Genomic DNA, 27,407 nt, shown 5'->3' with positions numbered 1-27,407 from the left:
ATCATCATCACCACCAGGGACTGAGCAAAGGGATGGTCAGTTTTATTCTGATCTTCTCCAGCTGGTAAAAAGAAAATGATTTAAAAGGGAGGCGAGCAGCTTCTTTTCACAGTGCAGTGTGAACCAGAGCAAATCAACTTATCAAATCTTGCATCAGACAGACTCAGCCTTTTCTTGACAGACATTACAGCACTCTTACTACCATGAAGAAAATCTAAAACTCTCTGCTCTTGTTTTGCATTTGAAGGCAAAAGTACAAAATTAATACCTGTGTCTGGCAGCAATAATACACTAAAATAAAAAAGATCTGCTTCCATGTAAATCTGTTCTATATACAGCCTGAGTATTTTGATTGCTTAACTGCATGTGCTAGCAGAGAGCAGCATTCAGCCCTGGTAATCCATTTATTTTAATAAAACTATTGGTTATGAATGTTGGCAAAAAAAAAAAAAGGCAAAAAAATAACACACACCCATCAAACTAAAGATACAAATTTCTTGGACAGTTCTTGCATTACATAATTAAAAGCAAATGCTAACATTTTCTGAATAATACTACAAGAAAACATAACAACTAATTCCAAAGTACCACATAAAATGACAATAAAAGCATTCCACTATTATGCTGCTGCATCAATCTTACCATTGATCCCATTGAAACACTGCACTTGATATTTTGCTTATGACTATTAATGATAACTGGTTGAATGAACTTAGAAAAGCCACTCCAAAATTATGCTTATATATTTGCCTCCACTTTTAAGATTTTGATGTGTTCAGCCCTCCTTTGTTGTACAATTAATTTCAAAAAAAAAAAAAAAAAAAGGAACCATAGAGAAGAAAAATCTGCTTATGCAAGAAAGATGAGAAAAACAACTGCTTTTATGTTTTAGGGGAGATGGGAATGAAAGCAGCATGAGAATGAAAGCAGAAATACAGCACTTCAAGTATTTTTGAGTACTTATCTCTCAAAGAGCAACCTAGTCCAGTTGTGGATGCCCCCTACCTGGAAGCATTCAAGGCCAGGCTGGGTGGAGTTGTGAGCAACCTGGTCTATGATTCTATGATTGAAATCAAATTTTAAGACAAGATCCCATATATTTTTTGCTTCTGAGCCTTGCTGGTAACCACTACACTTTTAATGCTAATTTGGCATCCTTGAAAGGTAAAGCACATTTTTCCCACTGAATTCAGCTAGTAGGATCCATAATAGATGAAGATGAATGTAATTATTTTCTCTTGATGTCAAAAGACTTAGCATTTGATGTTCTTTCCAGACACAAAAAATGAAGCAGGAAGCACCACCATGTACAACTTTTTCAATCAGATAAGGAAACAATTCAGTTTAAAGCCTCAAAAAAATCAAACGAAGAATGAAAGCTGTTTAAATGTTGACTTCTGCCACATAGTTACTGGCCTCAACACATCAGTTCAGTGGATCTTTATCTTCTCCCACTGATGATATCACCACTTAAGAATCCTTGGCTGCGCTGGAATGGAGACATGTCAAGCTTTGACAGTGTAAGGAACTAAGAAAAGCCAAGAGCTCATGTTAATCTTCCCAGTAAGGCTCTGCCTCCACTGAAATACAGTTTCTTATCAACACTGTTTGTTTGGAAAGATTAGGACTTCACAATATGCAAAGCCTCCTGGTTTAAGCACTCCTGGCACTGCACTATGCGTTAGTGAAGAAAGGCTGTGCAAGCTCATTCATCATTTATGTAAAAGGAGGTGTGATGTAAGCTTTGGACATCTACACAATGTAAAATCTTAAAATTAGCGTGTGCCCTTTTTTCTTTCCAAAAGGAGTTTACAAATACTAAGACCTTTACAGTTTTCTTTGGACTGTAACACAAATATCCTTTTCGTCCTGCTGGGAGATCTTTTTAAAATTATTTTTTTTAAATATATTTTAAAACACAGTAGGAAATAAAATTCACAAATCCACCTTAAAAAGATACTTTGCCCTTTGACATTTTCTGCTTTTCCTCAAGATAAACAGGCTAAAAGCCAACAATGACAAACAGAAGGGTAAAATACGGTTGCCAAATAATAATAAATTCATTAAGAAATTAATGAAAATAACTCCATAGCAATCATCTTTCTCACTCAAACCTATCTAGAGAATTCCCTGTTGCCCATTATCTAACAAAAGAAAAAAGAAGTGGATTTTTGCAAGGAGGAACTGACTTTGGTAAGGAGTAAGTACTAGCAAGGCTTTTTATATTCAAGGTACCTCAAAATGTTCTACAGATTACTAGGATTAAGTGACAGTAACTGTGGGGACTTTGGACAAGTAAGTAGCTACTATGGCTTAAGAATGCTTCATATTATGCATTATTGCATGAGATTTTAAAGCATGTTTCCCTTGAGTCTCATGGGCACTGCACAGAAACATCTGAGGGCAGAACTTGACCTTTCTATATTAGAAACTGTTTCTGGAAGAGAAGGGAATGTAAATCAAGACACAGACCACATTCTAGTTGAGATTTCATCAACTTTTTCCATAATTCAGACCACATGTTAGCACAGATTGCTCATGAGCCTCCTCATCTCATCTGTGTACTTATCCCTCAATTGTTCATACTTGCTTCTGAAATGAAATTGCTGTAAAACAGAACATTGTACAGTATCTGCATGATTTTAGCTGCTCTCAGTACTTTATAATCATTCTACATAGAAAGTTAATTCAACATTTTCTTTTGTATTTCATTTTCTCTTTCCCTGTTTTTCTTAAGCAGAATTTATAATGGTCACTAGTATTCAACAGATGTTGGAAGCCTTCATCCTAGTTTCTTCTTAAGTTTCAAATAAGTCTACCTAAAAATTCTACCTAAATGCTAGAGATTAGCAACCAGACACCTCAATACAGTTCCTCAGTACAAGACAGTTAAATTATAATTTCATTGTAGAACTCTCCTTGTAGGATTGCTACAATTTGAGGGTAAATTGAATGTTAACTTTCTGATCAGATGAAAGTAAGCCCACGTTATGAAGAAATTAATTCCCCAATGGATACAATTACATGATAGAATGTTAAATGCAATAAGCAACTTTTGATACAAGAAGCACCTCAGTGCTTCACTACTGCATCACTGAGCAGTAACAAAAGATAGCATAGCAAACCATTGAGTTCTTCTAGAAAAAAAATCTAGTAGTTTATGGAACAAATCTTTGCGTCTGCTTTTATAAGACAACACAAGGAAAGCAATAGCATGACCTAAAACACAATCCACTAAGATTTCCCATTGCAAGATTACAGTTTAAAAGGAGACTGCAAACATATACAATTAGTAAACAACTATCATTTATCTTGTGCTGAGATTCTTTAGAAAATATACTATATAGCTGATTATACATTTAGACTGCATGATAACATACAACAGTTCCAAACCGCTGATTAAGCTGACAATTGTAATTAGGATATTTCCTACACTTTTCTCAGGCTAAAATAAAAACATTTTACAAGACACTATAAAACAAATCATAAAAAAAGAATCACACACAACCCTTTATATTAAACAGTAAAATATTACCAATGATGAGAGGAATGTAGAGCAGGCCCACCTGCACCCAGTCTTCATTTAGAGTTGGGAATTTCATTGCTAAAGTACAAGTTTACCTTAAAGTAAACAGAACTAAACAAAACTCAGTTCACTTCATTAACCTGACTTCTGCTTTTCCAAATAGGTATAACCAGAATGAAATAATCATCCCCTTCATTTCCATCCTTTATGGTTCAACTTAACTTTAGTATGGAAACTTAGAAAATCCACGCTTGCATCTGTAACGCTGCTGCATTTCTCTTTGCTTACTATGAAAACAATGCACGTACTCGCTGGCTTGTGGCTTCACCAGAAATAAAAATGAAGGAAAAAAAAATCTTGATCCCAATTTAAGTTGCTTTAATCTTTTAATCATAAAGCACTCTTGATATAGACACTGAACAGTGTGTCTTCATCAAAGTGTCAGTTGTTCTACTCAGGAGAACAGATGTTTTGCCCAAGCCCATGCATTCTAATTCCTTTACATATAGTAGCTCAACTTCAGGTAACATGAAAGCAGGAATACCAAACAACAATAAATATGTGGACAGATTGTTGTACAGTGTGACAACACAGGCACTGGAACTAACTTCAGTTACCCTATACATCAAATTAATACTTCCATTACTGCATGTGGAAAGCATTTAGCACCATACAAGAAGTCTTCAAGGGTCTCTGAAACACAAACCAAGTTTTACATTCATAATTACTTTGAATAAATGATTTTAATTTGACTTGACATCAACCCATCTGAATTTACTTAATTTCTTTTTAATGACTACCAGAACTTTAGGTGCAGTTCAACACAGATGTCGTCCCAGACAAATGGAATTTAAAAAAGGTTGTATCAACATATTTACTTTGATAATCTAGAAACATTTTTTAAATATTGATTTGATGTGTTTCTCATTAGCAGTAATAAATGTGCTTTAGTAAATAAACGCATGAAATTGCATACTGTACTGGAAAACAGAGCTGCTCAACTCATATGGAACATCTATGCAAAGGAAAAAGTTTTGCCCAGCAATCCTCTAAGGAAAAAGAAAAGCTTCCAGAAAACAGCATTAGTTAAGCTCTCTGAAGCACATACACAGTTTTGTGGAGATGAGAAATGGGTTACAAGTGTCGCTTTGGATGTTTCTAGAAACCTTTCCTACTGTCATGCAGATAAACATACACTAGTTGTGTCCTGATGGTTTCCAGTGGTGTAGTGGGAGAAAAAATTCATATAAAACAAAATAAAAACTCTTTAATTTGTAACTCCTATACCTAAACCCTCCAAAACTCCAGCTATAATGCTGATATCTGCCTAGCAGAACAGAAAAAGATGGGGCTAATTACTCTTCATAACACCGGCTAGTACATAATTAAGATTCAGTGATATATTTTACCCATGGACAAAAGGTCAAGAAAAATAAAGTTGAAGTATTTGGAAGTTTTTTTTGTTTTGTTAGGCTCGGTATCAGCTTTGAATTAAGTATGCAAAAGGAACACATACTAAAAGATACAAAGTACCAGAAGAACAAGAAAAGTCTATGTTGCAGAAGTTCCCCAGCAAAGATACAGTTTACATTGGTTATATTCTGGAAATAAAAGAAAATTCAAAATATTTTATATAATAAACACCTGATTCATTCTGATTTATTCTAAAACACATCCTGAAAACAGGCAGACCTCATGTATATATTGTTGTCTTACACTGGAGATTCTAAGATGTAAGATGTTACCAGATGTTACCTCCCAAAAATCAATTATAAACGGTGTTAAAATTAATGAGGCCTTCAGGCACTGATCTTGCAAAGAATTAATTGTAATCTGTAGACATCTTGGAGGTTTTGACATGTCTGCCTAGAAAAGGCACCATGAACATATCGGTACAACTTCTGCACTACACAGACAAGGTACACGGGGAATTTAAAAACTACTACGATTAATACCAGGTAGAAAAGATAATGCTAAGTTAAAAAGATTTTCTCCATTATAGGCAATCCCCACACACACCCCACTACATTTGACTATAAATGATTTCTGCTTATTTTGTTGCCTTGGGAAAAATGGCTTTAAGTGTTCCAAAGGACCACAGATAATGGATAATTTCAGTCTTCATTATACAGAAGCTGATGTTTATTTTAATTACAATAATTTTCAATATGATAAAGGATAATATAAAATTTGTCTCGAAGCTAAAAGAAACCTTTAAATATCTGATCTGTACTTACATGAAAAAAACATTCTGGGGAATAATTAGAATAAAGAATTTAATAAAAGAAAATACCTTTCCAGTGCCTTGGATAACAACTATTTGACACAATGAGTGCACAAATAGATGGCATGAGATGAACAGGGAGTGCCTTCGATATACTTGTTATATTAGCAACTTCCTAAGTTGATAATAGTAAGTTATTTATAACTAATTTCAGTTTAATAGCAAAATAAATTCAGAAATAAACTGAAATGCAATTAGATGCAAAAAAAAAAGTTATCGCTGCAAAACAGCCCATGACTGGGACATAAATACTCCTTCACACTGAAAGGAAATGTGCTCCAAACACCACCTCATAATGTAGCTGGAGTAGCAACAAAATTTTTAGAGAACAGTAAAGGTGGGATTCCAGAAAGTTAAGTAAAAATACACAGATTAATCATTAACACTGCCACATCCCCAATCCAATAGCTCATTACTTCAGTGACTGTATTATTATTGAAATTCATAGTCCATATAACTTTGACTCCCTAACATATTCGCTTTTATTAACTTCAAGTTGAGAGAAAATGGGAAAAAATATACAGGACAGATCATTTCTAAGATATGAGAATTCTTAATGACAGTGCAGAAGACCACATAATCGAATGGAGTTTTAAAATGCTCCTCTATTTCAAAATGGAGACATTAAATAGAACTAACCTTGCTTGTTAATGCTGCTTACAAAAGGCTCACTACCGAGGCTTAATTTTACTTACATCCCACCAGTCTACATGCAATGATAAAATCCAGTGTTCTCTTCAACTGTTAAAGGCATGAGCAGAAGAGAGACTGACAGAAGGTTCTGGGAAGGGAGCTTGGAACTTTAACATCTCCGCATCTGAAAAACCTTTCATGTTTCATTTCCTTTTCACAAGTAATAACATCAGTCACTGAGTGCCTCATTTGCATTAGCAGATAAAAGGGGAAGAGACCCAACTCCAAAAGGCACAGTCTAAGAATGCCATCCCACATACAGCTAAGATGACTAACAGCTGCCATCAGAGAAGCATCTTGCCCCCCATGTCTGCCTTCCCTTAGCACCAGTTACAGCATTTGGCAGACACTGTGTGCCAATTCAGGAAATTAAACACAGAGAATAAAACTAATCTAATAAAAAGGAAAATGTGCCAACTCATCCAACCCTCACTCATTCAAGTAATAGAGCATGATTTTTAGTAGATAATGCTTCCGTCATACTGCCCAAGAAAATCTAAGTCAACACATGAGTGACAGTGAGACCCCTAAAGCCTCATGAAACCCAACAGGAACAGAGGTTTAACAGCACGTTATAGAACAGCTTAAAAGCATTACTTTCCTGCCCATTAATGTAGTACATGGAGCTAACTATTTATCAAAGAATCATAGCATCATTAAGATTTGAAAAGACCACTAAGATCACCCAGCCCAACCATCAACCCACTGCACCATGCCCACTAGCCACGTCCCTCAGTGCCACGACCAGCCTTTTCTTAAACACCTCCAAGGACAGTGACTCCACCACCTCTCTGGGCAGCCTGTGCCAGTGCCCCAGTGCCTCACCACTCTTCTGGAGAACAAATGTTTCCTAATATCCAACCTGAACCTTCCCAGAGCAACTTAAAGACACTGTGGTCCAGAGATGAGTTAGTTTCTTTCCATGCTTCACTGTCACCCACACAAGACAAAGTAAAGCACAGAATGTCAGCTACTTTTCTGAACAAAAGAAATCAGGCTATTTGCCACTGCCAGGTATAGCTTTAAGTGCATGGGAAGAGTTCTGGTGTATGGCTTTCATTTCTACTGAAAACTTGTTGATTACATAAGTGACTTTCTTCAGTTGAGAAGCGCTGTTTCCAACACAGTATGTCATACATCCTGATGGGATTGTGCATACGGAAGAATGTTTAACATGGTACAAGTTTTTAGTCTCTCTCCCAAAGAAAATGCAACTCCTATAATCACATATTCTCTCTTCAACGACTTTTAAATATGCTCTCAACTTCCACTAAGTTTAACCATGACTGAGAGGAGAGGGTTCAGATGTAATTAAGATTCCACAAGTTATGTAAGAACCAACAGCTAACTACTGAAGGGAGACCAAAATTGGTGAGCTCACACACACATAAAAAAGGGCAGGCAAAGCACAGTGATTACATACCCTGCTTGGAAGCAGCTGCTCGCGAGCAGCATGCACATCCTGGCTGGCCCACTGGGATATGCACAACCGTAGCATGGGAGCAGCTCAGAATGAAGCTGAGCATTTTAAGGACAGCAGTCCTCAGGAAAATCCAGGCTTTGTTAAGGTCACTGCTCAGAGAGCTTGCTTCTTGAACATGCCACAAAACAACTACTCTTTTGTACAGAAGCCCTGAAAGCCAAAACCAGGATTTCATACATTTTAGATCCTGTTTTGCATGCTTCTCAAGATAGAGCACTTTGCATCAATGAATCATGTAGGCTGTCATTGGAACTCATCAGATGTGCTTTCAACTTCCTTGTCCTCAACAGCTTCAGCAGAATAGAGAACAGGGAACCAGTTTGACTGCCATTGCTGATATTTTGAAGATAATAACTGACGTAACAAGAAGTACCAGCAGGTTCACATTTCCATTTAGATTAATGGGTTCACAGTCACGCAACACACAATGGTTAACCAAAAACTTCAACACTGCATAAAACAGTATTTGTACAGTTTTTATCATATGACTCTACCAAAGCAACTAGGATTTAGACTAGTACTTGTTCCCTAATAACATATTTCAGAAGTGCAATTAGTCACTGAAATTAGACTTCTATCAGAATTTGCAATGATGAAAATTTAGCCAAGAAAGCTTAAAATGATAGGAACAAATAAACTGACCTATTCTCAATGCATTAACTTAATCATACATCTCATTACACATTCTGAGTGTGGGTTTTCTTTTTTCCTCCAGAAGTATACTGCCTTGGTTCTGGCCAACCTACACTGAAGTCCTGTGTGTTTACACCAATACCACGTGCCTTTGAAAACCCTGCATGCTTCCAACTCATTCAGATGACACAGAAAGCTCTCAGCTCTTTAAGGAAAAGCTCTCTCAGGTCTCAGCTGGGGTCCTCATCTTCAATACTATTTTTTCTAATGAAATCTTACAGTCTTAATGTAGACAAACCCAGAACTAAAGATGGCAATACAAAACATTCACTATCAAATTAAGTGAATTACCTACCAAATATGTATGCCTTAAGAATGGCTGCCAAACACAAAGCCCTAATAGAGTCTATGCCAGTTATGACAGGAGTGCAGTCTTAGAAAAATGGAAGCACTTGGTTTTTAAATGAGTGGCCTGACTTTTGCCCAAGTACATAGCATATCTTACTGAAGGAAATAATACAGTAGGGAACAAGAAGAGTTAGAAAAAAACCAAGTTTCTTTTAGCCTTATATGATGCAGAAAAGTACTTAAATTTAGTCCTATGCCAATACCAAAGTTTCAAAATACTGTCAAGATGCAGCTGTTCTGTATCTTAATACAAAAATTCAAAAGCAGTAATCTCTTAAACATTACTCTTGGCTACTATGAGTGGAATAAAACCATTTTTTTTTTAGAAGCAAATTCTTAGAAATGGCATTTCTGAGATCCATGAGGTGCACAAGAAGTCTCCTCTATGCTTACTGTTCTCAGTTCCTGCAGTTTTGATAATGAAATTAGAATAGCTGTTACCAGGTTAGTAAAAACAGCACTGAAAGTCACACAGCTCAGCTTGCAACCTCTGCAGAGGAATATCTATAGTAAATATAATCTTTTCCAGTTATTTACTGAGTGATAAGCAGTGATTACACAACCTAAACTTCGAGTCTCAACTACCCAGTGCTGCCCCTATAGCATTTGTTAAGCAGTGCTCCACAGTTTGACTTCAGTTGATACTCCTAAATATAGCTCTGCCTTAACTCCCCCCCACAGTTCACAAGCCAGACAAAGCCAACTTTATGACTCACCCCCTGATACAGGCCAAAAAAGCCTCACAACGCTTCTGCAATTTAACACGAAGCATGAAACAACATCAAAATCTCAGAAAATATTTAGAAAATAACTCCCTAAAACAGCCTTTATTAACAGTCCCTTGACTTGTAACTCTCCCATTTTTGGAACAGATGATTTCTATTTTCCATGCACAGTGGGGCTGTAGACAGAATTAATTCCAAACTGGTCGTCTTCATGCACACTCCCATGCCCTCACTGTAACTCCCTCCTGCTTCTACCAACTCCTTGAAGAAATTCTGATAGCGGCACACAATGGAAGCAAAAGAAATATACAAAGTAATGAAAGACTTTTGTGGCTAGCTCAAATGCAGAAGTAGAGGCATTTCACAACCACAGATGGTATTTATTGCAAGAATGCTGTATGCTACGAGCACTGGGTCTATTACACAATAAGATAAACACTTTTTCACATGCGGGTATGAAAGCACATAGGCTGCTTCTTACTCCATTACACAGGAGGCCCAACTAAGATTAGGAAGTGTTCTAGCAAGACTGTAAAACATATTCAAATAAATTGCCCTCCTGGATTAGTGGTTTATATTGCATAAAAAATGCTGGCTGGGAAAAGGGCTGTTGAATTTGCTTAGGACCTTGCTAGCTACAATATTCTCAGAAGCAAAAATATTCTGTATTATTTATATGAATATTGAGGTAGGCTGGTTGTGTTATTTAAGAACGTGTTGGGAAAAGCACGTTGTTCTAATTGAGACTGCAGAAAAATAAAGCTGCAGCACTGCAAATGAGGGCTGGCAAGAGCTAAACTACATTAGGAACCAACATCCACACACATTTCAAATAACTCCATGGTTATCAAAACTGGCAACTTCATAAGCTTATGTAAACTCTTACACCTTCCAATGGTGCAGCAATTCCAAACTTTGGTAGAGCTTGGGCCAAAAGACACCTGTGAGATATCATTCCTATTGAATTTCTGTTTAGCTATTTGCTGGAAAGTATGCTAAAGGACAGCATGCTTGGTGCTGTGATGGAGATCTACATTCTTTAACTACTTTTGCTATGAAGCTGAAAAGCTCAACTCATCTGACAAAAACTGAGCTTCATCTGACCAGCAGAGCTGCAGTAACAGCCAGCTGAAAGTACATGTTTTTCGAACATCACTGTGTGATTCAGGTACACCATCACACAAAACATACTTCCTACAAACAACATTAAAGAACTAAAAATTGTTGAAGAACAGAACGCTTTTCTGCTTTTGTAAGTACAGATATCCCTCTACAGATTTGATGTATGGTGTCTTTTAAAAATTGTAGTTGCTATACATGGATTTACATGTATTTTCAAACATATTTGCATAGATCCACTGACATCAGTGTCACAATACCACACAAATATTTTTATACAGAGATTTCATCACAGTGAAAAACGCAGTGTAGTTAATTAGCACTGACTACAACAACTCAATCCCAACTTTTATTTTTAATACATGACACAGGAAAAGGGCAGATACCTGCAGAATAGCTGTGTGTTTATCTATGTATATACAAACATGACAGTTTTTCCTCAGAAAACTGACATTCTTCAGGTGCAACAGTGTGTTACCTATGTACCTCAGGGTGATGTTTACACTGAAATGAGAACAGTTAATTGTTTGAGCTCAATGCACTAAAATCATCGTGCTTAAATCAGTGTCAGAGAAGAAAATATTTCCATGTTAAGCATATGTGAGGTTAATGCTTCTTTTCTGGATTGGTTTTCCACCCATTAGGGCTCTGTGCAAGTTTGCAGTCAGAAATACTTAGAGAGACAATAGCTCCCCAACAGCCATTGAAATGTTCCATTTGTGTATGTGAGTAATAAATTTCAAACCTGACTCAAGAGTCACACGCATCCATTGGGACAGCAGAACTGTTAATACTTTGGCAAACAAATCACACAGCGCAGCTTCAATTTCATATACATTATTTTGAATACTACCTGCATACAATCTCAAACCAACATTTAGCTGTTCAAAACGTTGGAGCAGTCTCTGATTTGACTACCTTAAGTTATCCCCCATTTTAAGCCTGCAATTAGTGTGCTTATTCTGTACCTATTCCTGAAATTAGACAGTTTGTATTTTAGAAAACCCACAGCCTCATTAAACAAAGGAAACATTCTTCTAAAAGAGCTTTTGGAAGTTTAATTTGCCAGCACGCTATTTGTGCAAAGGGGATTCTCCAGCAAACTTAATTCAGAAGTAGGAAATCAATTCTAATGCTGTTTTGTACAGAGGGATAAAAAAAATTTAGTTACATAGTCTACATATAGATCCTTGTTAAATCAGGTCATTTACACCTCAGCTGAAAACTCAACCTGTAACACTAATTCCTCAAATGATGCATGCTTGTCGCATCTCTTGGCCGTTTACTTTGGTGCCCTGCTGTCCTAAATCATTCCTGAACTGATGTTTCCCAGTTCATCATTCATCACTTCATAGCAGCACTCATAGACTGGATAGTCTTAGCTATGGAGCTCCAACAGCTTGCAGTGTAAAACAGAAGTTATTTTGATTTATATACCACAGATCCTTATTTATTAGCAGATACAAACATCTCTTCAGACAATCTTCTACCAGGCAAGTCAGATATATCCTCTTAGAGCCACGTTTGTAAGATAGGAGAAAGCACACAGCTATATCATAAACAGTCACTGAGCAAGCTACTGATGCTCACTCTACTTTTAAAGCAAATACTACTAGTTAGAAAACATGTAAACAAACACAGAAACCAAGAGCACAAAAACATGACACACATAATTTGTATAAGTAGGCTGACAAATGGAATACTTTTCAGGCTCTTCACATGAAACCTTAAGGAACTTACCCAAAAAGCTGCGATCTCAATGTGTTGGACAAATCCCCACATACAGCATTACAGATGTGAGCTCAGGCAATGGCCTCAGAACTTCACCTTAAGACTTCTATTATCATTTTATGTTGGTGGAAGTAACTACTTCAGAACTCCTGTTCTCATACAGCATTGGAAAAAATACAAGGTACACTACCCAAATAACTGTTTTCCTTCATGAAACTGAATATATTCATGTACAATAGAGGGAGAGACTGAAAACAATGCATCAATGCTGACTAAGGAAAGTATAAAAAACTGGGGACAAATCACCATCCTTGCATACTAATTTAAAGAGACATGAAAAAAATCACACCCAACCAAGCACCCACATAGAAGACTTGGAAATTTTGGAAATCAGCCAGCAAGTATCTGGGATCTAAAGCCACAAACAGCTAGCTATTGAAAGGCTGAGTAACGTCTGCCTGGAGGCAATGACTATACAAGTCAATTCTCCATCCTTACACAAGAGAAAGGAGTTGTCTCCCAAATTCTGATCCAGGCTACACTCTCAGCAACATATATTCATGTAATAATAAGCAACTAATAAATCAGAAGCCCCGGGCAAAAAAATAAAATAAAAATCACTCCTTTCTAAAGCAAAGAGGAGAGTGAAACAGCGATGACTGCCTGCACCTCAACCCTCTGTGCAGCCTATTTCCAGATCTTTTCTACTCAGCAGCTCCAGAGCACGTGCCTGCTGCTGTGCCGCGTGTGAACTTCTTCAGGCAGCAACGGAATGAAATCGCCTTGATTCTTCTGTGTCCTGCTGCTGCCCACAGGCACACAAGTAGCAACAACAAACACCAACAAGTCTGGGCAGTTTTCTTCCTGGTTTGGGAAACCTCAAGCATCATCAGTACCCATCTGCATACAAACTTTAAGCAACCAGGAATGCTCGCCTCAGATTTGGAAGATTGTATAGAAATTAATTTTCATTTACATGAAAGCTCAGATTCTGCAGATGATAATATCTAAGAGTTGCTTAAAAACTGGTAAATATACTTCACTGCATTATCTCCTTTCCTCATGATACAGGATTTGGGATACCACTCAAAAACTTAACTATTTGAACACTTTCACATCGCCATTCAGTGTGGTCAAGAGCAAATTTAAAGGCATTTTTGGCCAGATGAACATAATGTGATTTTATGATAAATTATCCCAATACAGCTCAATTTTTAAATATGACAAAAAATGTGCATACCAGCGGAGAGACTAAACACATTTCTAAGATCTCATAATAACCCCTGAAAATTTGAGCAGAGAACATTCCAGAAGCACTACAGAATTCAGAAGTGGTTTTCTTCAGAAAGAATTACTACACATGTGATTTCCTTTTATAGTCTTAAGAAGCTACACTCAGAAAAACAAAACAAAACGAAGCTACTGAAAAAGCCACCGAAAATCTTCAATAGAGACCTAAAAAGAAAAACATCCATAACTTAAGACTTTATAAGGAAACTATTAACCATACATACTACTCCTACCCAAAAAAACTTTAGCTACATCAACAAAGACACGGATGTCAGTGTTACATCTCTGACCTCAGACTTGTCTTATTTTTTCCTCTCCATTAATCTATGCATGCCCTAGCGATACACTGACATTGGTTTGAAAACAAGATAATTAATCACTTCTACTGCAATCCAGTTTGTGAAGTCAAATCCCATGAAATTAAAGGACAAATAAAGGAATTAGCAGAAATGGTAAAACAAACTTATCAGCAAAATACACTTCCAATGTCACCTGATGCTAGTGCATTAGCTGTGTGCCATGCTATGTTACACTGCCTGTAACAGTGCCTGCCTGTAACACCACCATACAGAGAGCAGGAACTACAAGAGGGCAAAATCCACTACAGCAAAGATAGAGCTAAGAAAATGGTTGTAGTATCCAGCATTGAAAAAGGCCAAATTACACATCAACAACTACACCCTTAGCTCAAAGAAGCAATTTGAGCATACTCAATTTTTCAATTACTTAACTATTTATAAAAACACCCATTGGTAGGAATTCAGTATAGATACAACAAAACCAGGTAAACACAATGGTTCACAGATATAAAACACTGTTCAATAATAAAATCTTTTCAATTAAGTATCTTTCCCTGACTAATGCTAGATTACAATTAAGTTTTTATTTTAATGAGGTTGTAAGATGGCACTTAGTGATTCAAACTGTAAGCATTCCAAAAGCGAAGACAAAGGTTTGAGTTTTCTTTGTTTCATTCACTATTTTCTGCTGATTTCAGTAACATTCTTGAGAAAGACTGCCCTCCTGTGTTCACTGATGGATGCTGAGATGAGACCGCCCATTCAGCTGGGATCACTTGGGTTTGGTCTTTGTTGTTTTGTTGTTTTTTTTTCCCCCCGAATAATCGCATTACTGATTCAGAGATTGAAATTAGCCCACCAAATGTTTGCTCAGAAATAACGAGCTGGTGCAACAGCAGTACTGTTCCTAGGGCTTTCACATAAGTTGGTAATGCTTGCTAGTTGGCATCAGGCCTAGAAAGCCATTCTGGGCCTTTAAAATGACACCGCTGCTCACAGCTGCTCTTTGCTCTTAGCGGAGGCTGCTTATTAAAAGCTCCTAAATTGTTCGATGAAGCCCTCAAGGAATAAAATGCTTGTTAGACACCTTGTAACGAGGTTAGCTGCACTGCTTCCATAGCAGCTCCTCACACTGACTGCAGCTGTACAGCACCTATCTTTAGAAATCCAAAAGTATCAATCCCTAATTACCCGGTTCCCATGTTACATTGCTTAAGTTTCAAGAATCCTTCAGTTGCTTAATAAATAATTAAAAATTGAAAGAACACTGTATGGGGAAACAAGCATCTTAGAAATGGAAAAAAAAACCCTAAGGTACTCACAGTAATTCATATGGGAAATGAGTTCATAGCGAGCTGACAACAGGAGTGACTTCTATCACTGCTTTTAACATCATCATTTGATCTATTAAAGAAAAAAACGCTCCTAATTCAAACACTTGACTCACATGGCTAACTGCATTTCAAAACATGAGGAAGTCATCCAACCTCTTATGAGCACCACGCAAATGCACACTGTTGAAGACAGCAGAAAACATCCAGCAGTATTCAAACACAGAGCACTGAAGGCAAAATCCAATTTCCATACATTAGCAAACAAGGCTATTGTTGTACTTGTGGACAGAAAGCAGTATATACCTTGAGTTTGTGGATGCATGTTATTTGAAACCCATGTGCACACAAGTGTGCATACACAACATGATTTGAGATACATTTCTGATCACTGGAATAAAGTCTAACACTATACAATCTTCCAATTATTAACACAAAAATGTACCAGCAAAAAATAAAAGAAACAACAAACTATCTTAACACTGACACAAGTGTTAGAACAATTATTCATATATACATGTATATATTTATAATTCCCCATGTATAAAACCATGCTTTAAAAGTACTGCCATCAGTGTTTTCACAAACACGTTCCTTTGCTTTCGTATCAGTATTTGCTTAAATTACTCAGAAGTTTGAACCAGCACAGGAATTGTGGACCTTTCAACCTCCCACCTGCTCATGGCATCCCAACAAACACTAATTATTTTTGCCTACTTAAAAATACATTTTTGCATCACCTCCAACAACTACTTTTGGTATTGAAACACTGTTTTTTGGGTTTTTTGTTTTTTTCTTTTGAACAGAAAGAAAACATCATTTCACCTTCAATTATAGGACAGCAAAAAGAAAAAAAAATAATTCCAGGCCAAACATATATAACCAGAAGGAATGAAAAAGCTGTTATGTGCATTTGAAGAGCATGTGCTTGCTCAGCTTTAACTTCTGAGTCCAGATTATTTTTTTCCCCACTCACACAGTCTTCTAATATTCCTTTGCCACTTTGAGGATCACCCACTAACTTCTTTCTGTCCTTTTCATCACATCAGAACAAATTTGGTGAAGAGTTCTGAGTGTTCATTCCAATCTTGAATTTCTAATAGATTCCTCCAAAGACAGCAAACCTTGTGCTGACATTTCAAACTTCTGTATTACTCATGTGTTGCTGTTTATGGAAAAGTCCCATCCCGTGGAGAAGTAGTTTTCAGCAGTAGAGACTACTCACAACTTTTTAGTAGGGTTAATTGTTTATATTTCTTGAAATTTGGCTCAACTCAACATGAAAGATGTAGCACAGTTTTCAGAGTATATTCTTCTTGACATGATGCAACTGTAGGAGCACTTACTATTTGACATGCAGATAGATGTATCTATCAACATCATTAGCATTAGCTGGTATTAAATGCTTAAATATGTTATCCTCCCAACACTTTTTTGTATAATATAGCAATACTTTCACCATAACATTCTGAAAACCATAATATATGCATTAAACAATCTTGTATTTTGGTGTAGTTCATATTCAACCACAAATGAAAAAAAATTGAAATACTATTTTTGATATTTAAAAAAAAGACAAATGAAGGACAAAAACCACAATGAATGTAACTAATGCTCTGGAGCAAAATGTTCAAAATCTGGCACAAAAGGACATAACTCAGTGATTGCAATGACTTATCATTCAAAAACATGTGCGTGGAAAGCGTTCCAAATTTGCCAAAGCCGTAGCAGAAATAATTTTTAGCACCATAGTTTGAGCAGGCCCATTAAGAGAACTACAATTATCCACATCAGTAGAAATGTCGTAGTACAGAGCTTCCACTGTTGCAAAAATAGTTATTTATAATCCTCACAATGTACAAACTATTAGACCCTTCTGCTGCCTTTGGCAAATCCTGGCAGCAATGTTTACCTGGCAATACTTCAACCTGAAGATAAGAGTGAATAAAGCTATTGTAATCCCTAGTTGTCCATCACTCATGCATTTTTGCCCATCTCAAAATTAAAAGTTCAAAGAAAACACAACAATTTGAGTGCCTTCATTTTTTGCACATGCAACATAATTAAAATTACTCAAATTTCCCTAGGTCCTCTTTCTCTTAATCATATCAAAACAAATCTCAATGCATTTTGGATGATGTAAGCATTCAAGCTCTAAGAAATTAAATTGTATTGAAGTCTTACCTAGAACATTTCCTGCAGGTACTTCTTCAAGCTCTTCAAGTTCTCTTCCCATGAGCAAGTATAGATTCTCCAATGTACAGCAAGACATATGAGGTACTGATGGCAGATCATCTGTAGCAGAACACTGGGGTGACAGCTACAGAGAATAAAACAACCAGTATTGATAATTATCACCTATTACTGACACAAACCTCTTCCTGAAAGCCTCCTTGAGCCTCAAAACTAAGAAATATGTTTTAATGCATTTTCATTTCAAAAGTCAGACTTGTATACTTAGTTATTTCCTTTCTAAGAATTTAGTTTTATAGCAAACAAGCAAATGGTACCTGGAAAATAAAAAATCGTGCTTGCTTTGCTGCTGTTTAAGTGCATACTACTTGTCTCTCACTGTTCATTGTCATTAACAGAACAAATGTTTTAAGGTAAGTTTTTTTTAAGTAATGAACTTCATGATTGCAATCTCAACACATTCAACACCACTTTCTTCAATACCTTTTTTTTCCAATACCAGCAAAATCAGCTGAATATGCAAAACCAAAATATATCACTACAGTAACAGACTTCAAACTTTCCTTCAAACAAGATAGAAGTTTTTAGTGATTAGCAGTTATCCTTCTGAGAAGAAAACCTTCTCAAGTAGGTTAGAATATACTTCAGTAAGAAGCTCTTATTGGACTGGACAAGTTTTATGCTTTGCTTTAAAATCTGCAAACGAATTTTATTCGTACAATAAAAAATTCATATTAAATAGAAAAATAAAGGCGGCGTCATCCAAGATGTAATGCCAGCAAACTCTGTTTTTGAAGAAGTGCTTTTGCTTTGGAGGTACTTCGATTTACCTTTATTGTCTAAGACATTTCAAAGATACTAAGCAAAATTAAATCCAACATGAGCTGGAGTCAGCCATATCTAAAAGTTTTCACCTTCATTGGATTTGAAATAGTTACTTTTAATAACACGTTGCAAGTGAAATCATTGAAGTAGATTTTTGAGGCATCACCTTCACATTCTGTGATGAAAGTAAGACCATAAGTGCACATCTGGTATTTACTGAAGTATTTCATCATCCTAAAGAATTAAGCTAAACGCATGGTTTTTTAAACACCAAATAATCAACTATGGAGACTAAGCAGGCAAAGTAGGAAAAAGAATATCAAAGAATCAACAGAATGGAAAATGCTGCATATCTGTAAGATAATGACTAACAGCTTCCAGTCTCTCAGTAGTTTAACAGGTCGTAGAATACGTTGTTATTTATACTATGTTCAAATCTTTACGCAACTCCTCTGCCCATGGATGTGCAGCCGCTACAATAGTAATTATTCTCATTGCAAACCTCTGGGTTCAGCATATAGCTGAAAGTCAAAGAACAAGTTTTGAAGCATCCTGTGTGCTTACAAACGTGTTCAGACCTTTTGTGTCTCTTTGGTTTCATAGGGAAAAAAGAAAAAAAAAAAAAAAAAATCAACACAAGGTTTCAAATCAAATTATCTTGAACCTAATTAAAAACAGACTATATGTGTGGACATTTAAGTGACATCTCTTTACAGGACAGCAGAAAGTAAAATATCTTTTATTAGGTACAGATAAGCTGTAATCCTTACATTAAGGATTATATATTTATCTATTCCTCTTAAAGAAAGTGTACATAGGCTTGAGATCTTCAGCCAAAAAGTAATAATGAAGTCCATACCTTCTTTTCAACAGCAACTTTATTACTAGAATAAAATAAACAGTAACTTGTATTAACTAATTCCCTAAGTTACATTGATTCTAATTGGAATTTCTGATTTGACCTTTTTTTTTTTTTTTTTTGGAGTGAGCAATAGGTTAAAAGTTGCCAATATTTCAGAAGAATGCCAAGTTATGGTAACGTTTCACTATCACCTCTTACCTTATGCAGAGACTCAGCAGGATCATATTTGGGTCCCAAAACAAAGATCTTTTGCCCTCTTCGTACCACACCGCTGAACACTCTAGCAAAAGCAATGAAAGACTCCTTGTTGTCTGCTTCCTGTTTCGCTGCCTTTGAGGTCACGACGTCCATCTGATCAGTGAGCTGTTGCTCTTCACCTAATCAAAGTTACAAAAAATACATCAAGTATAAAAGCAGCTTCTGTTTCATCAGCTAAAGATAAACAACAAAAAAAAAATCAGTTACATACTGTGGTATTACATCTGACGACACACTAAAAAAACAGAAAGAATCCTCCACTGTACTCACAGTCCAGCCCCATTTATCAATCATTGCTTCTGTACCAATTTATTTTTAGCATTTTCTTCAAAAATACAACACATACTCTCATAAAAGCTTTGAGGAATTAGAAGTTGCATTGGCATAAAGTAAGTTAGCAACAAATCTGTAATGCAAATCTAATAGAGGCAAGCCAAATAAACCTGACACTATCCACATTGGCAAAAATAAACCCCTCTGTATTCCTACTTAAAGTGAAAAACTATTTACTTTTTCTGCAGAGCATCCCCTTAAGGCATCATCTACCCCCAAGTGACTCCAAGTACTGAGACTATGTACAATCGCAGGCTTATAAACAGGTATCCTTGACACTATTACAGCATTTATAAGCCGTCAGTTTGCCAGTAACTCCCTCCTCACTCTTCATTTAGTCCCATCTATTGAACTGTTTAGACTTGACTAGTCCGTTCATAATCAGCTATTAGACAACACCCAGAAGCTACTATTATATATACTACAAGAAAAACAGTTATCAGATCGTTATATACCTTTCTTATCACCAGTGCTTCCAGTCCCTTCAGATGAATTTTCACTTGGGGGCTTTTCAGAAACCTCCTTCCCTTGATTTGCTGCCATTTTTCCTGCATGCCTCTGTTTTGCAAGTTCACGTCGCTGAGCTATTTCTTCTTGGGTTAAAGGCCTAAATTGTATTTTAAAATATTATCATTTGGAAATGCCCTCTAAAATAAATTAAATCATACCAATTAAAACACTAAATTCAGGATAAGTAAAAACTCCCACAGAATGCCTTTTGTCCCCACGACACTAGGCATTTTAACCAGCTAAAATAAACTATCCCTCTACCATGTTTTGAAAGAGGCCATCATGTTAAACTTCCATAGATTTCATTACAACACAGTTACTCCCACCAATGGGTGGATTCTCACTTTTTCTGGAAAAGACTCAAGCCAATTTTTAATACTGCTCTTTCCATCACATCCAGTATATTATTCTGAGCTAGAAAGACAGCTAAGACTAAACAGTGTGCAAATCGTGACTTATCTGTACCAAGCTGGTCAGAAAAACTTTTCTTCTGAACATACAAGAATACTCAAATACTCTCATTTTAAATTACTTGTGATTTTTTTTTTTATTATTTTTTTGGCCTGCTATAATATCCTTCCCATAAAGTGACCTGTCCATAAAAGACAAGAGCCTTGACTGAAGCCACAACAAAGAAACAAATATTCTTACGCCATTTCCCTCTGCTCACTGGTAAACCCTATTTCAAAATAAAGGGCTTTAACATATGATTTAAAACAAATAAGTAAATAAAATAAACAAATAGATAAAATAGCAATATTTAAGACAGGTGTTTTCACCCTTCCTTATGGCAGCATAAGAAGATGTGCTTTTAAATACAACTCTTCCCAAGCAATTTAAACTGCAAAGTAGATGCAACATCCATACAATCTAAAAATGCTGCCTGAAGTTGTGTTCTTGATTTTTGAATCTGGCCCTTAGTGAGAATCTGTAAGAAAAGGTTTTCTGCAAATGAAGCCCAAGGAAGTTCATTTCAGATACTGGACATCTGTCATCTCCAGTCCCTTCTCTGCTTCTATTTCCCTCATAGAAGAGCTACACACATTGTTAAAAATAAGAAATTCTGTTTAGAAAATTCATGTTTCACAAGAAATAGAGGATCTTGGTGTCAAGTGCCAATGCCAAAAACATTTTCATTATTGTGGCTTAAAAGCCGAGGCAAAAAATTTGTTACACATATTTTTTCTTTCTCCATTGGAATTAGAATGCTTTCAATTTATTTTTCCATATTGTAAGCAATGGAAATATATACTGCTTTCCAGCATTAATAAACTTATTTCCAAAATAAAAACAAATGTATTTTTTCCCCATTATATACGTATTTGTAACAGACTTCCAACCTGAAATGAGACAGAAGAATTCTCTCTATCACTCACATGCACTTGTAAAGCACTAGCAGGCCAACAAATCACAACACCTTAGGTGTTCATTTCTTCTTAAGAAGGATAACATAATCCCACAACAAAACCCGATCTGTGTTTGCTAACGTGACCGGGGCAAGGACAACAGCTCTACATATGAAGATGTTTTAGGGTTCTTTCACTACAGAGCACACAGTACAACAAGCAGAACTCTACAATCAGAAGTGCCCTATTAGTTTTAGATTGTTTAGTAGCTGTGAACAAGGCACTGGGTCCCTTTAATTTCCATATTGTGAAGTGAAAACTATACTCCTTCTCTACAATAAAACAGTTCAAGGTTTGCTGAACTCTTTTAGATGCAAAAGAGCCATGTTTCTTCACCAAACGACATATAAATGTCATCTTGTAATTAATGAAGGAATCACATCCACACATTAAATCAACCATCCCAAATGACAAAGAGTGAAACAACCCATCACCTATGGGTCAAAGCTTTTGTATATAGACATTAAGGACACTGGTTAGACATATACTCTGCCCCTAATTGGATTAATTAGAAAGCTGTGGATATATGATGTAGCTGAGACCAACTCAGTCTTAATACATCTGTATATCATGATATGTATGCCTTTTGTATATCATACATTCCATAGGAAACTAAAAAAAAGTTTAATAGAACACTTCACTTTGCTAAAATACTTTTTAGAATTTGAGGAAAACACTTCAAACAGTTATTGTACTGAAATCCAAATAGTAAACTCAAAGACCACAAAAACTACCTTCGAATTAAAAATATCTCTAAAAATTACTTAATAGACACCCCCTAACTCACCAAGGATAAAATGCTAGAATTTGAAGCAGTTTCACAACTTGGAACCTGGAACAGACACATTACATGCCATGGGAAAGGCAAGCGTGACAAAACTGCACCCATAAACTTCCCAGCATGTTATTATTACTCATTTAAATAATCTCTTATATAGTCACTGTGACAGAATCAAGAATCTGCATCTCTGAAATTTCAGACAATGTGTTCAATTTGTTTATTGCAAAAGAGAGTGAGGCTGAACAATAGAAAACGCAAAGCAGATGGTGAAGAAGAAAACTTCTTTAAATGATGACTTCTGTCCCAAAGGCAGTTGTTCAAAGCTATTTAAGGGTTTGGAATGTCTGAAAAATTCCCAGGGGTAAGAGATTGATAGGGAAAGTAGTGAGGAGACGGCCAAGGGATAAATGCAGTCTATATGTGAAGAATGCACATGTGGATGTATGTATGCATTCCAACACATTTTATTATCCAAAAATGCTTTTCATTTGTGTAAATAATTCTGAGAGTACGAGTAAAATGTATGCTTCCCTCCCATCTCCTTCTCGCATGGTACTTTTATAAATATCACTGAATTTAGGTGTTAGACAGTCCTTACCAAAAATCTCAAAGGTACCTCAAAATTCCGAATGCACAAACTGCAATACACACATAAGCACTGCTAACCACATTCTCATTTGATAAGAAGCAGATTGAGTGTGGGCAGGTTTCTAGCTAGTAGGTGAAACCTAGACTTCCACCCTAGTTTGTGTCAGCATTGATTTCCATAAAATTAGTCACTCCTAGTAGCATTATTAGAAATCACAAAAATGAGATCATTGAGATCATGAGATGTTGTCAAATCAATCATTACATAGAACTGTAACACACTCAAGCATAACACAGCACAAAATTAATGCACAGACCTGTGATAATCCCCAGTTTAAATTATACCGATTTATTCTATTTGTCCAGTTGGTAAAACCAATGAAAGCGCAATCAGTGTTGAGCGCATGGTGACCAAACCAGAAGAGCTATTCTCTTCTCTTCCTCTTCCCTAATTGTTTTTTCCTCCAGTCCATAAGAAAGGCTGATGACATTGGCAAGAAGGAAAGAAAAGAGACCACGTGGTCACAGAAAATGAGTACGTGAAAATTCTGGAGCAGAAATGAAGAGAATCTCTGCCTATAAGAGATGCTGTAACATGCACACTGTACACATGAACCAGGCACAGGTGTCCAACCACATTATTACCAACCCACATTAAGCTTAACCACATGGTAAACAAGAGCTATGGAAATAACATGGCAAGCAGTATAACATACACAACATTCTCACCCAGCAGACTGTTGATGCATCAGACTTCAGGTAAAATAAACAAGCTGATGACGACTATTTTCTTACTGTCATATTCCTCGGGGATAGCTCATTCAAGTTCAGACTGAATGACAACTAAACTTCTTCACTCCATCAACACTGTGAATGATAGCTTTTCTGCCCTTCCATGTTATGAAAGACAGATTTTGTTGCAAAACATTTGAAAAATTTATAGTCAGAAATCATACACAGATTGGCCTCTGGTTTCTAAATAAACTACTGGGTTGGGGTTTTTTGTTTTTGCTTTTCTTTCTAAATTTTAGACCATTTGAAGAAAGAAACATCAGCCAGAACACCACTTCCAGAAATTGATACCGCCTGCAACAAGTGCCTGTGGTGCATTTCCCATGTTTTTGGAGGATGAGGCTATTTTCTCTCCATACAGTCTCTAAAGTTTAAGTTACGTGATCTCATGGATACATGCTTGATTCTGCCAAACGAAGGAGGCCAAACATCTTAAAATCTAAGCAATAGAACAGGTTGCAAGAGAGGTTGTGGATGCCTCATCCCTGGAGGCACTCAAAGCCAGGCTGGATGTGGCTCTGGGCAGCCTGGTCTGGTGGTTGGCAACCCTGCACATAGCAGGGGGTTGAAACTGGATGATCATTGTGGTCCTTTTCAACCCAGGCCATTCTATTATTCTAATCTATAGAGAATCTTCTGGATTGCACTTCATGACACCAACATACGTATCCTTTCTAATGTAACAATCCCTATGCAGTTTCTTGTAGAAATACATCTATACACAAAATAAACAACTGAAAATTATCCAAAACAGTATTTATGTAAAATCTTAGACAGTGGTCTTACAGGACTCCAGCAAAAAAGGCATAAATGGATAACTTTTCATATTATATTATGATACACTTAAGATCGTTCACTCTGAGATGCATAACAAAACTAAGACATCAGTATCAAGCTTTGTACCTCATTCTGAAAAACTGCCTTGACTGACACACCAACCTTGGATGTACTTGGCATATTAAGTGCACAATGAAGAGAGAAGAAACTTGAAGCAGAACTCCTCCAGAACGCTATATACTTTTCTCTCCCAGGCTCACAAATACACATACTAACTTACGTCCAGAGTTTCACATTCCAGCTCTTTAATCACTTCCAAAGATTTAAGTGTATTGTGGATTCAAATGTACACTGTTACAGTGACATTGATTTCAGCATTCTGAAGAGCATATATTACTCTGCTAATGACAAAATTGGGTGCCATCTCCAGATGTAAACCTGTAAATCCAACAGGTTGTTTGAATGACTCAGGGCATATTCATTTCTAATGCACCAAGTACAATTTAAAACCAATTTGTTTAATGCAAACAGAAAATGATGGGTTCAGCTCAAAATGAAGTCACTGAAAAACATACTGTCTTTAACTTACCTAAAGGAAACAGTAATTATTTAAAGAGCATGGATTTTATGACTGTTACCTACTTATGATCAAGACAATGTAAAGCTTTTTCAGTTGAAGTCAGGCAAAAATCACTGGATTTGCATTTTTTGTGCAATAAAGTGTTTAGGAAACAATAGAATGGAGACAAAGTACACTACAATCTGTTGGTTTAAGACATGCAAATGAGCTGCACCACAGGAAAAAACACTATAATAATAATTTCATGCAGAGCTGTATAAGAAAGGGCTGATCTCAAAGTGACACAAAAAAGACAAACTCTGATTTCCAGCTGACTGAGGAGAATGCACTACCTTTCAATACTATCTTCAGGAAAATGCCAAGGATGTTATAGGTTTTATATCCCTCCTGCACTAAAATACCATTTTAGTAGATCAGGTTATTAGGTCAGCAGGCCTGTCTAAACTACCATTTAGAATTAGAAGTCAAATATGTAACAATAAATAAGTACAGTCATCACAAATAACTGTGGTCTTTTAATATGAAGCAAGGAGATCCAGAGAAGCCAATCTGGTCCTATTTTCCATTAATTCTGATTTTAGATATTTTAAATATCTAAACATACTCTTTTAGTGGGCTCTTAATTTGTTTGTCTATCCCACCCAACCAAGGGACCAGCAATTTTCACAAGTTTACTGGAACTTAGTATCTTCAACATCTCCATCTCTGTCTCAATTCGTTGGAATTAGCAAATAATTTCACAAGTTCAGCCAGAAGAAACTGGAAGACAAAGCATACTTGCACAATTCTTATTTCTTAAAACACTGACAAAAAAACCTCAGTGTCACAGTGGTACAAGAAGTCAAATTCCAAGTCTTCCCAAAGCAAGATAAGTATGAGCTGCCAACCAGTTGAAACCTGACCACAAATTCATTTTCTATTTATTCTAGTGTTATAACTTCTGGCAAATCTTGTTATTTAAACAGTAAAAGCAAAAAAAAAAAAAAAAAAAAAAAAAAAAGGCAATTTTAGTATAGAAATTATTGATTTTTAAAGTCACCTTCTAGATGATATTAGTTGCCAACAGCAGTCTCAAAGGAAGCTGGATTTTTAATTAAAACAAACTTCTTTATCATTTACTGAATGCCCTGGACATAGAAGAGCCTTTCGCTTTTCCCAGGCTGCGATTAAAAAGTATTACAAGCAGGTGGAAGGAATAAGGCAAACTATAAAAAAAACACTAAGACAAAGTCAGTTTGCAGGTACAAAGAAAATTACATGAAGGTAACATTACACAAAAGCACCTTGTAGAAGGAAAGGAAAAGACAGCAGAAGCATGGATCTGCTCGTTACCTCTGGAAACACAACAGCACAAGCCTTGCAAAACAAAACAAAGAAAAAACCAACAAGTTTCTTTACATGCTTTAACACATTTAAAAATAGCACCCATCCAAGAAGATGCAAACAACCTAGCAGATAGGTCCTGAAGTTAAACATCAGAACGCACAAGAACAGTAATGGCCCTTGAAAGTCAACATGAAATTGAAACATATAATACGTACATGTTTTTATATTAGCAAATATGAAACCACTGTTATAACACACTCTTCACCTACATATGTTAAGCATGTAGCTCCTGCTGTTCACACATCCTTAAGGAGGATCCTCACGGAGCCTTATTTGATCCTCCTGGTTCCAACACCGGATCTCACACTCTCAGCACAGCCATCACAGTCTTTGCTGTGCCACTATAAATAGCACATACTGGCCAATATATTTCAAAGCATGTTGAGGAACCACATTACACAATTATATAATTTTAAAACATATGTATTTTGTTGCACGGAAAATATTTTTTCAGTTTTTCCTTCTTTTTTAGATATAAACTCCTTTTCTGAATTCTTCAAGAACTGCTTATCTATAGAATCTTAACCATTAAAACACTGAAACACATTTAGCTACATGACTAGTTTTCAAAATAATGGGATCCAACTATCACTT

At 36.2% G+C, this 27,407-nt stretch overlaps 1 protein-coding gene across 1 annotated transcript in view; it reads right to left on the bottom strand.

Moving 5' to 3' along the window:
* EFL1 (elongation factor like GTPase 1) overlaps nt 1-27,407 on the bottom strand; it is a 56,025-nt gene that overhangs the window by 18,293 nt on the left and 10,325 nt on the right. The window contains exons 13-15 of the mRNA NM_001039256.3: nt 20,449-20,600; nt 19,601-19,779; nt 17,707-17,842 (exon numbers count right to left, since the gene is read on the bottom strand). Of these exons, the coding sequence (NP_001034345.3) occupies nt 17,707-17,842; nt 19,601-19,779; nt 20,449-20,600 (467 nt within the window). The remainder of the gene's footprint in view (nt 1-17,706; nt 17,843-19,600; nt 19,780-20,448; nt 20,601-27,407) is intronic.

Source organism: Gallus gallus, chromosome 10, assembly GCF_016699485.2.
Source record: "Gallus gallus isolate bGalGal1 chromosome 10, bGalGal1.mat.broiler.GRCg7b, whole genome shotgun sequence".
In the NCBI taxonomy this organism is placed as follows: domain Eukaryota; kingdom Metazoa; phylum Chordata; class Aves; order Galliformes; family Phasianidae; genus Gallus; species Gallus gallus.
Note: the sequence above shows the minus strand (reverse complement) of the source record. Positions and strands in the feature narration are given on the sequence as shown.